At 43.5% G+C, this 12,482-nt stretch overlaps 1 protein-coding gene across 1 annotated transcript in view; it reads left to right on the forward strand.

Annotated features, from left to right (window-relative positions):
- LOC311002080 (adhesion G protein-coupled receptor L3) overlaps window positions 1-12,482 on the forward strand; it is a 224,850-nt gene that overhangs the window by 72,347 nt on the left and 140,021 nt on the right. Inside the window, exon 4 of the mRNA XM_083993299.1 lies at window positions 12,265-12,478. Coding sequence (XP_083849425.1) covers window positions 12,265-12,478 — 214 coding nt within the window. The remainder of the gene's footprint in view (window positions 1-12,264; window positions 12,479-12,482) is intronic.

Consider the following 12,482-nt stretch of genomic DNA (forward strand, 5'->3'; position numbering starts at 1 on the left):
ACTTGCAAGTACGCACACACACACACACACACACCCCCCGAACCTCCGTGATCACTGCCCCTCATTCGGTGGCAGGAGGAGAGGAGGAGGGAGGGGGGGGGTGGGGGGGGGGGGGATTAGACGGAGATCCTTTTTCACTGTGATAATACACTCCTTTCTCTGCTCCGAGATGGACGGAGGGAAAGAGCTGAAACTGGAGAGGCAGAGTGAGCCGTGTCATTCCACAGCAGGCAGCGCATCAAACAATACGCCATGCCATTTTTATAGGCCCACTGCAGATGTTTCTCAGCTGCATGTTAGCCCCCATCTGCACAATGGTGGCTATTTTGTATTGGGGTCACGGTGAAGGTCATGGGGGCTGCCATTTAACTGGGAGGTCTGGATTCTGCACCCCCCCCCCCCCCCCCCCCCGCTGTCATTTTTTTGGTGTCATAAATGAGTCAGATGAGAATACCAGCACAGTGTTCGCATTCAGCAGCACTCAGATCTGTAACGTGCTGATATTCGTTGCAACATTACACATCTTGTTTACATCATTGAAAGTAGTGGCTCATACATATGACCCTTAAAATGAAGCAGTGCAACATGGGATACATTGTGATTTGAAGTTGGAAACTATGTAAATGTAAATGTACTTTATTTATACAGTCCTTTACAACAATCCTTTCGGTGTACCAAAGTGCTTTACAGCAGGTTTAAATAAAAAGAATAATAAGTAAAAACAATTAAAAACAATAAAAGAACAGTGAAAGCAATAAAATACAACAAATTCAAATAAGATAGAATAAGATACAAGTGTCATCATACCAAGCCATCCTAAATAAGTAGGCTTTTAGGCTAGATTTGAAGAGGCCAGGGTCAGAAATAAGATGGGGAGCTTATTCCAGAGCCTGGGGGCAGCAATGTAAAAACAAAACTACTAACATAAAGCATGATGGGAAATGTAGTGCCGTAACTCAAAACATATAACCAATAAATACAAACAAGTGAAAAAAAGATGAAGCCAAACCAGCATGGTTCTTGTATTCATGTAAAACTGACATTTTCCTCTCTTATGTTCAGTCTATATATTTTTGATGTGTCAAAAAAAGTCTTTTCAAATTCAAAACGATTTTAATTTGCATTCTGGAGCGTTTGCCAGAAGATGGAATTTCTAGGTTTTTTTAATGCCATATGTAGCAAACACATGCAGTGACTGTGCTTTAACCCTCAGAGTGAAAGCGGAGCTTTACGCATCCCGTCTGTGGGAACATCTCAGATGATGACCAGATGACTCCGCTGGTCGCAGGAGTGTTTAAGATTGATATGCGTGGTTTTAGAGGAAGCAGCTCAGTCCTAAAGAGATATGCAGCCACTGGAGCGTTTGTTTCCCAGGAACAGCTTCTCCAAATAAATTAGTTGGGTTTTATTTTCTTCGGAAGTGCAAGCCTGTCTCAGTGTGTTATTGTATCACTCATCACGGCTCTACACCTGCTTGTGTGAAACCGCGTGTGGCGTGTTTTGCCACAAAAAAAAATAATCTCGCATTCCTCCCCCATTTCATGCTTCCTATGCTTCTGGTCGGGGCTCCAATATGCCACATGTTAAGATTTGCAGCCGGATGATTTGATGCGTGAGCGCCACGCACATGTTGCTTCATACATATTCACTGCTCTTTATCTCTGCACAATAACCCCGTGTCTGATACCTTTCATTTTGAATACAGAAGAAAAGACAATCAAAGGGAGATCATCATAGCCCGGTGCCTCAGATGTAGCGTAGCCACCCAGGCTAATTTCAGCACTGCTGCCTTGATTGCATGCATGTGGAATGAGATTACTTTTCACTCTGTGGGTGGTTGAGGAATCACTTTTTTTTTCTATACTGTTTTTTCACAGTTTTTGTCTTGACACCTTTTTTTAAAACCCACTTTCTACTTCTTTCCTCACAATGTTTTTATCTCACTCATTTCCTTGTTACTTTCTATCCACAAATCCACCTTTGTAGCAGTGTAAGTCACAGATTCCCATCCTCTCTTTTCTGTTTCTTTTCAACTCTTTGACGAGCAGAATGTCAATGCTAAACATTCAGCTTAGCTTCTAGGTTGCACCATTAGCCACTATGGTCTCCTCTGAAATGGTAAATGTGTGCAGGATGGGACGAGCAGCGGCCTACGGCGCAGCTTGTCCTATGTGAGACGACAGGCTGGGGGCACTGAGACAGGACTGACATGAGATTGAATCAGTGCAACACCCTGCTAGTGATGTCGTAGCTTAAGGAGGAGGAGGTGAAACAGAGCAAACAGGGGGTCTGGTTTTAAAAAGGAAAAAAAAAAAATGTCATCCTTGAACAACGTCTTGTTTTGTATGTGTAGGTGTGTGCGCCAGATATCGACGTTCCCTCGGGAGAAACGGCCCCGCCCCCCTCCCAGCCGATAAATAATGTATTAAAAAGTGAGCATGTGCACACACACACACACACACACACAACCGCACATGTGAGAGTGAACAACAAACCACAGGGGAGGTAACAAAAGAAGCTGGTTGCAGTTAAGTACGGATCCAGACGGCCTTTAATCTGTTGATGCCACCCTGCACATCAGATTGCACCACCCTATGGCTTCATGTAAACCCCCCCTCCCCACTTCAGCCTCTTATCTATAGGCATTCAAATACCTTTGAATTGTATCTCTCAGGGATGTAATGTGCTCATGTATAGTGTAGTATAGACACTCCAGTGGATACAGGAAGAGCTGCAGTAGAACCTGATGCAGAGTCAAGTGCTGCACTGTGTTTGAGACTAAACATGATTACTGTGGCCGCTGTGTAGATATTATGTACGTGGCTCCACGGGTACAAACGGTTTGAGGAAAAAAAAGTAATTAAGTAATGTCTGTGTTAACCTAAAACATAACAGATGAATATGCATGAAATCACATTTTAATTTTTTCATTTGAATAATTTTTTGTTCTTCATTATGTAAGTAAACATTACAGCACCGTGCTTTAATTTGTATTAATTCATGCTTTTTGCCCCTCAGATATTACACTGCAGTAAGAAGGGGGAAAAAAATACAGTTGCAGAAATATGAGGAAAGAGAATTGGCCTAGGTTTATTTCTAAACGCGTTCGGTCGCAGAAAAACAAATCATTACAAACGTAATTCTCAGAGTTTGGTTCTTGTGCGAGGATGCTTTTGATAAAACGGAATGCAAACAAGTTCATACAAGGACGATGTGAGAGGTAGCTTCAGTTGCCGGATTTTTTTTTTTTTGTCTTCAAATGGCTCAAAAATTTAAAAAGCCTCATTCTTACTTCCTGCAAACCCAAAATCCAAACAAGGCCAAGTTTTTTTTTCTCTGCACAGCCTTCATCACACAACACAAAAGGAAATTGCATCTCCAGATTTCATCTACAGGCAATATGCTGCTTTATGTAAATTGCATCGCTATCTTTCCTCCGGTTTGTGCTTGTTTTCAGGTTGAGAAATATCCATCCCAACTAATTATTATTGCATGTTGAGTTGATTTGATGTGATGTGTTGAGGTTCATTTTGCCGTTGCCATCTGATTGGGGTCATTATACGTAAAGTGCTTTTATGCTGTCACCATGATCAACACACACACACACATATACATATCATAATATACAGGAGCAAAAAAATACATGATTACCATTTCATTTATGACAACAGGCAGGATGCTGACTTGGAGGCCAGTTCATGCTGTAGTTCAGCTTGATTTGCTCTAACTATTGCACTTTTAATACAAGTATAATACGAGGAGCCCCAGGGATCCACTCAGGCAGTGAGATTGTCTGCTTTCCTCTTCATTACCAGAGAATGGATCTCTAGATGTTGTCATCAGTTTGTCCTGGACAGCATCTCATGGTTGAGGCCAGTGAGCAGTTGTAGGTTGCTCTGTCAGACAATGTCGTTGTTGACATTTCCAGAGTCAGTACATCTTTAAATTAAAGTCCTATGAAGGTCTGTTGTTTTAATATTAGAAAACTGCTGATTCATGTTAACCATTAATGATGGTTACAGGCAAACATGTCAAAAGTTATGTGTATCACTGTGGTTAAAATATGTATTCCTCTAGATATTTCATAATTACTGACTATTTCCAAATTCTTCTCCTGAACACATTAAAAATTCACTTAACAACATTTGCCCGAGAGCTGCTGAACTGCTGAGCTTGTTATTTTGAAGATCAGGTTTATATATAATGACATATTGATTCTGCATCATTATAACTTTTGATACTTTTTGTATATTCTGGTCAGACTTTTTGACTTTTTACTTCTTTATAATGAATATTTTTTCTATGAAGATACTTTTTACTTACTTAACAGTATTCACATCTTTTCTTTTGAGGTAGTTGACAGAACTTTTGTAGAGAAGAAAAAAAGGAAAGCGATCACATACAGTAGAATGGATTAATGCTTTGATTACTCTTTCTGTCTACATCAGCTAATGTCAGATGATTCCTCTGTAGCAGGTTGGTCAGGAGTTGTTTCAGAAATTGAACCTTTTGGTAAAAAAAAAAAAAAAAAGTACCTGACAGGATCAGATCTACTACAGTCACACGCTCTCCGACTCTCACCAGAATAGCTCCCTCAGGATGTTGTAGAAAGTGTGTGTCCCTTCATGGTGTTAGCTTGGTTCCTTGTATGTCAGTGTGTTGTTGTTGTTTTTTTTCTTGTCCCAACACTGAACAGCCTCTTGTTTCCTGAGAGGTTCAGATTAGTGAGGTCGCACTGCACTTTGTCTCAGTTCACAATGCTAAACTCAGCCTGGCTCTTGCCTCCAGTGTGCTGTTGGGCAATTCCATCTGATGATGTGGTAAAAAGAAGAGTGAGGGGAGGGGAACCCCCCCCATCCCCCCATCCCCCCCATCCTCCTGCAGAAGAGGAAAATCAGCCTGTTGTTTCTTTTCTTTGACCTCAATTACTGTCAGGGCATGTGTTACTATGGGGGCCTGTTGAGTCACGCCTGCTCTGGGAGTTGTGTGCGTGTGCGACAGTGTGCCTCTACTACGTGTGTTTGTGTGATGGGAGATTGTGTTCATTTTAGCCCAGGAGGCGGTGTACGGTCAGTCGGGGGGGCAAGGTGCATTAGTCGTGGCTGAGATGCTCCCATGAGTGATGCCGGCACATGTGGGCGGGTTTCAGGAAGGAGGGAGGAAGAGAGGGAGGGAGGGAGGGAGGGAGGGAGGGAAGGAGGAAAGGAGGAAAGGAGGAAAGGAGGGAGGAAGAGAGGGAGGGAGGGAAGGAGGGAGGGAGGGAGGGAGGGAAGGAGGAAAGGAGGGAGGAAGAGAGGGAGGGAGAGAGGGAGGTAGGGAGGGAGGGAGGAAGAGAGAGGGAAGGAGGGAGGAAGCAATGAAAGAGGAGGAAACAGCAAAACGATGTCAGACATGACGGGAGCTGAACAAAGCCCAGCTCGCTGTCAGGAGCCGCAGCTGCCAGCATCACACACTCACACACACTCTCACACTCTAGCTCAGTCCATGTGAAAAGCAGAAGTTGGCTGATAGAAGCCAGGACACACACACACACACACACACACACACACACACACACACACACACACACACACACACACACACACACACACACACACACACACACACACACACACACACACACACACACACACACACCTCTGCTACATGTCAAGCAAGGCAAGAACTGGGAAAAGTTTGCACAAAAGTCAGTATTTTTCACACTATACAACATTCCCAATGAAAACTGCTGAGTTTTAAAAACAATACAGCTCATCTGCTTTAATGGCGCTGAATGGGAATCACACATTTCTCCTTCGCTGGAGTGGATTTGACCTAAGAAACTAATGTTGTAATTTGCACACCGAAGTGGTTTTTAACATAAGACCTTGATGGGGCGACTTGTTTCCCATTCCCACTTCCCCTGCTTTTTTTTTCTTACCACAGCCATGCACTTAATGAATTGAAGTAGCGATTAATTAAATGGAAGTGCTTGGTGGATGGAAAGACACTTCACCCCTGTGTTCTGAGTATGTGAATCAAGTCTTTATGGAGTAATGGCAGGGTACTTGTATTTGTTACTCGTGTATATGCAAACATGAGGTTACTGTCTGCTGGAAGTATATCACGGAGGGAAGTCGCTGCGCTCCGCACATTTCCCCTCCTCCCGTCTCGCAAAACCCAATTTATTAACTTTCACAGTTATTAACTTTCACTGTGTCAATACATTGTTGCAGAGGGGAAGAGAAGGAGCGATACACCGCTAGTCTGTGATGATACCATCTTGTCAGTTTCATCGGGTTCAAGTTGCACGCAGCTTCTCATGAAAAAAAAAAAAGAAGCAGATCTAATATTCACACTGTGAGGAGCATGATGGAATAAGGTGCAGCCGTTTATTATGGCTGCACAGTATCTGGTCCTCCCTCGGAGCTCATTTGTTAACACTGAAGTGCTAATTTCCCTCCAGGCATCATGGGCAGTTTGACTGGCAGTTTGAAGCTCTGCATTCACATGTTGTTGTTGCCCTGCGAGAAAGAAGAGAAAAAAATAAAAAAATAAAAACTGCACATCAGTCCCCCACCCCCCCCCCCCCCCCCCCCCCCCCTGCTGGAATTTGTAAGTGCGTGGTGCGCTCTCAATTAATGTGTTGAAACGCGTGTCAGCGAGCGCGAGCGGGAAGCAAAACAAATGTCTGGTTGATTGGCCTGTGTAGAATGGATATCTGGGGCCTGTCACAATGAGTAATGCTAATTGTGCTTAGCAGCATCGTCGGTCAAAGTGTCATAAGCCATCAGGTGGATTTGAGAAGTTTGTCAAGATCGTTCCTGCGCTCGCCTCATGAATTCATCATCACTGAGGTTCTGTCTGTCATCAAACCTGCACGTATCAGTCACACAGCTTATTTCACTTTTTTTTCCCCCAAAAGTTGTCCGAGCGGCTTCGTAGTGGAAGGTATATGAGCGATCACACACTGATTCCAAGTTCCTTAAATTCTCCTCATGCAGCACCAACGTTGTTTTATTGATGCCGTTCTCTTAAATGCTCGATCTGCAGAGTTCTTTGACAGTTCAGTTCCTGGATAATTTTGCTCTCCGTGCGGAAGCCTTTGAGATTTTGCTCGCCTTAGGCCATGTGTAAACGTAATTTACTTGGGAGAACAATTTGCCTGAACTGTTTCTCACTTCAAGATAAATAATCCCTCATGCATTATTGAAAATGCTTTCCTTTTTTTTCTTCTTTTCTTCCAAGTTGCAGTTCACAAGATTTCTCCCCCTCATTGCAAAGTGACTTATTTTCCATATATTTTTTTCCCAACTCCCCAGAAAATGTCATTTGTTTCAAAGTAGGAGGTGGGTGTGACAGGCTCCCATTGGTCTAATCAAATAACGCCATCCAGATTCATGTGCTAATTAATCACTAGCGCTGGGGGCCGTACCCATCCAGAGACTCTCACTGGAAAAAAAAAAAAAAAAGACATTTGATCTGTTGAATCAGCTCCTGCTCCTTCTCCTCCCCTCTCTTCCATCTATCCTCCATTAATTCAGCCAAGTCAGAGTTCATTTAAATGCAGCCCCCCACCTCTTTCTCCCACACACACATAAAGTTTTCAGTTTGTATCATCTTCTACAAAAACTCAGCCTCCGTTTAAAAAAAAAAAAAGATGTCTCCTCACACATTAACATCCACAACATTTCTTTTCCCTGGGATCATATTTGGCTTTTTGCCAGACTGACTATAATTGCACAGAGCATTAGTATTTATTGGGAAATTACCTGCTGTGTCTGAGCTACAGTTGAAGCATGAAAATGATCTAAAAGAGTTTTTTTGTGTGTTGTTGAGAGCTGTCACACTTCCCCAACATCTGTTTATCCCAGTGACGGCGGCTCATTTAGTCAGGCTCATTGTTATTGTGTGTGGTGGTTGACCTTAACACTGTTCTCTCTGACACATATTCTTGGGAGATGAAATGAAATACAAGCCCCCCCACCCTCCCCTCCTAAGGCCTCTGTGTTTGGTACTAATGATGACTTTTAAATGTCACTGTTACTCTGCTCTAGTACATCGACACTTCTCTGCCTGCTGGTTTGGGTTAAGGTAACGGGTCCCAGAGTAAACTCTGCTTTTAAACGTCAGGGTTTCTCCTGTTACTGCTCAGCGTCACCACTAACAGACCCACAATCAAAACTCCAGAGCATTTTTTTCCCCCCTCGGAGCCATTTTTAAAAGCTCTGCGGGGCAGCGACATTTTCCAAATGGCCATTTTTCTCTCTGACCTTTCTGTTGCCCTTTTTGGTGAGTAATTGCGTTTTTTGAAATATTCATTTGTGAATTTTGTCATCTGCGAGCATCATGATTAAAAAAAAAAACAGCGCTCTGTGGTGTGAAAAGTAATGGAAGTATCCAGGCCTGACCCCTTACAGCTTGCTTTTGCTTTACCCAAACTACTACTACTTTATTTTCCCCCATATTCAGCAGTGTACTTTTCCGAAGAATTATCCAGGGAGAATCTGCAGTGGAGGGGGAAAAAAAGAAGAAGAGATACGCGGTGCATATAAATACTCCTCTGAAGTATTAGCTGGGAGAGCGAGGAAGCGGGTGGAAGTGAATAGAACACGGGAACGTAGATAAGAGGATGGACTTTCAATAAGAGTATTTCGATTTTGGATAGCTCTGTCAATGCTGTGTGCAGGTGGACAGCGATCCGGGTGTGAGTGGGACAGGATGCCGGCTCTGGCATCCGAGGAATATGAGCCCTATCAATCACCGCCTCCGGGCACAAATGTAATTACGCTAAAGTTGTTGACTAGCAGGGTAATCCGAGACATCACTGGCATGCATCCGCCCGCTTACATTAGGGGATTGCGTGGTGCCCATGTTGACAGCATTGTGTTGCTATACTCTGATGTTTCTCTTAATGCCTCTTTTGGGAACGCAAGATTGAGCCCTCCTCGCTCCCGGGTTACAAAGCCTAATGGACGAATTCCAAGCTGTTTGATTTTATAGCAAACCATATTGATCAAATTAATCAATTTCACAATATAAGGTTGTAGAAAAGACCCTATATAATTGGGTTTTTTGTGTGTTTTTTCTACACACAAAAAAGAACCTGCAAACAAAAGCATGAGAATCAATGAACAAAGGCAAGATTGGTCTTTTTCATTGAGTGTCAATTATTCTGTCATTTATTGAAATGCACCTGCCTAGGTGAACTTGTGTTATCCCCTTTCTCTGCTGTTGTCACTTTCAAAGAAGTTTGGTGTGATCCAGACCAGCACTTTTCAGGGGGGCGGAATAAATCTTCCCATTAAGAGGAAGATAATTGATGGCTTTCATCACCAAATTGAATACAATTATTCCTTTCTGTGATGTTTCAATGGCAAGTGCGCTTTACTGCACTGGGGCTTGAATGATTTATGAGACAAATTGAAATGACACGATGACGGGGGGGCAATGTGTGGCGGGGGGGCTTTTATTGTTGCCTCACCTCAATGTGTGGCTTTGAGTTTTCTCCTATGTGTGTGTTTGTTTACTTTCAGGTAAAGTTTAGAAGTGGTGTCTGACATTTGGAAAACTGAAATGGCATGGATGTACAGTGTATACTTGCAGGAAAATGCAGTGTAATGACTACCTGTGTCAATCCCACAGACCCATTACATGTTCCGTGTGTACTCTGTGTGATTTTATTTTTGTAAGGATATAAATTGACAAGCTGGACCCCACAGAGTTCTCTTTTTCTACTGAAGTATGTGGTAGCTGGTGTACAACGGTGAAATCTCCATGTTTAAAGTTCCTAAAACATGCGACTCTGTCACAAAACTGTTCTCAAACTGATTATTACACATAACTCAGTTCAACCAATGGGCAGCACATGAAGCAACGCCAGCAAACTGTGGATTGTTCACATGTCTATAGACGTTTAAGTTTGTTTCCTAAAACCAGCTCTTAGTCGCTAAATGCTAACAGCTCCTTACTAACTGTATCTGTGCTGTTGCATGATGCACATGTAGCATACGCAGTAGTTGGTCATTAGAATTTTCCAGTCATAAACAATGCTGATAGAAACAGTGAAGTTGTGGACCTTATTCAAAAACAATCATTTTAATAAAATGCTTAAAGGGACAGTTCAACATTTTAGCAAATTGGCCCATTGCCATAATCCCTATAGTCATAGCAGTAGGTTCGTTACCTTTAATTGTCGGTGCAAGCTATTTTTAGAACGGCGGAGCAGAGCCGTGAGCTGCTCAGAGCTACGCTACGGAGGCTCATGGGATTTCTTGGTTACCCTCATCAAACTCATCAAATACACAATCCAACAACTCCACAACGCTCTGGTGGACAAGTTGTGTGACCTGCACATTCACCACACTATGAGATAATAACACAACGTTACCAGACAGAGTTGTTTTAGAGGGAAATACATGCAAAACCGCTGATGCGTGTTCCTGTTGAGGGCAGTTTTTCATCAAGCATCAAGCAGTCTATTTCCCTCTAAAACAACTCTGTCTGGTAACGTTGTGTTATTATCTCATAGCGTGGTGAATGTGCAGGTCACAACTTGTCCACCAGAGCGTTGTGGAGTTGTTGTGTATTTGATGAGTTTGATGAGGGAAACCAAGAGCCTCCGTAGCGTAGCTCTGAGCAGCTCGCGGCTCTGCTCTGCCATCCTAAAAATAGCTTGCACTGACAATTAAACCTACTGCTAAAACTATAGGGATAATGGCAATGGGCAAATTTGCCAAAATGGCAAACTATCCCTTTAAGTTTTAACAAGCAGGAGATAAGCAGTTTCATGTTAACGAATGGTCACTGGAACAGGATGCAGATAAAATCTCATGAAAAATCAAGTAAGTGGAGATTTGGTCCCAGATGCTGAAGCTGCTTGCTGTTCATGCATCTGTAATGTTTCCTAATGTGATAGTTGCAAGAGATGTCATAAAGCCTGTTTTCACAAAGAGCATGTGGCAGCTGTTCTGGAGCTTTCAGTCAGGTGACCTTGGAAACACAGATGATCACAGCGACAGTTTCATTACAGTGGAGAAAACCTCATCTGCCTGTGAAGGTCATGTGATATGATTGAAATACAGTAAACAGACTTTGTGGAAATATTGTTTCCAATAAACCTGGAAGGTAAAATTAGTTCTTTAATTCGTTCGGTGCGACAAATTGATGAGACCCAGAGAATCTCGTGCACAAATGTGACAATCAATCACGGTATTGATTTTGGGTGATAGGGCCTTGCCTTGTTTTCACATGTGGAAACACTCTCTCTCTCTCCATCTGTCTGCCTGATGAATGCCTGTGCTGCATGTCGTCTAGTGGCTGCTGCAGCCCTGACACTCGTCTGAAAGGATGTTTATAAAAATCTATAACTGCCACGCTGCTCCCACAGTCACTCAGGCCAGTGTTTACGTTTCTCGCTCATTTTTTATTCCCGCTGTAAACACCGAAACACTCCTCCAGTCTGTCGTCCTTTGGGGGGGGGGGGGCGGGGGGCGGCAGGTGCACGGGGTCTTTGAGCCTCTGCAGCGTGTGTGCGTGGGCGTGCGTGCGCGCTGTCTGTGTCAAGGAGAGCGAAAGCAGCAACGTCCAGACCGCCGCCGCTCGGCCCCACCAGCCCTCATGGCCGTTTTGGCTCTGCAATAAACACTTTTTTTTTCTTTTTTGCCAAATAGAATCTCAGCTTTGGCTTGAGGCAACAAGCACCTTTTGACCCTCTGCCTCCTGCCTGTGTGTAGCTCCACCAAAACGCACCGTGTCACCTTAACATGCAGGAAACGAAGCGGCTCTTCTGATCCGGTCTGAAGGGAAATTGAAGCAATTTACATGTCTCTGTGTTTCTCTGTGTCTCTAATTTTTCAGCTGGATGCCCATATAATGAATGTTTATTTTCTCACAGCCGAATGCAAACACCATGTCTATTTCCTTATGTTTGATTTGTGTCAATCTCACACTCTCTTTTTCCAACACTCTGACCTCTCCAGGGCCCTTGTGGCATTGCTCATCCTCCCACGCTAAACAAACCAGCATCCCATCCACCCACACTCTCTAGACCAGGGTGGGCGACCTCTCCTCGTGTGTCTCAGAGTCAGACCTTTTGATTGCAGGTCCTCCCATCTGTTCTTGTATTTTCCTGCAGGAATATTCAGATTGTTTTTTTTATTATTAGTCGGCTCTGACCTAACCCAAGCTCCAAGATGAAGTGGTTTTCATACTTAAGTGCAGAAATCTTGCAATGAATTAATGAATATAAATAAATCTTTTTTTATTTTTATTATTGCTCTGCAGCCTTCAGTCGAGCACCCATCCCCATGGCAGTGGTGAGGAGGGAGCTGTCGTGCGAGGGTTACCCCATCGAGCTGCGCTGCCCGGGCACCGATGTCATCATGATCGAGAGCGCCAACTACGGCCGCACCGACGATAAGATCTGTGACGCCGACCCAGCGCAGATGGAGAATACCAGGTGTTACCTACCAGACGCGTACAAGATCATGTCGCAAAGGTAA

This window comes from Trachurus trachurus, assembly GCF_905171665.1.
Source record: "Trachurus trachurus genome assembly, chromosome: 18".
NCBI classification, from domain to species: Eukaryota; Metazoa; Chordata; class Actinopteri; order Carangiformes; family Carangidae; genus Trachurus; species Trachurus trachurus.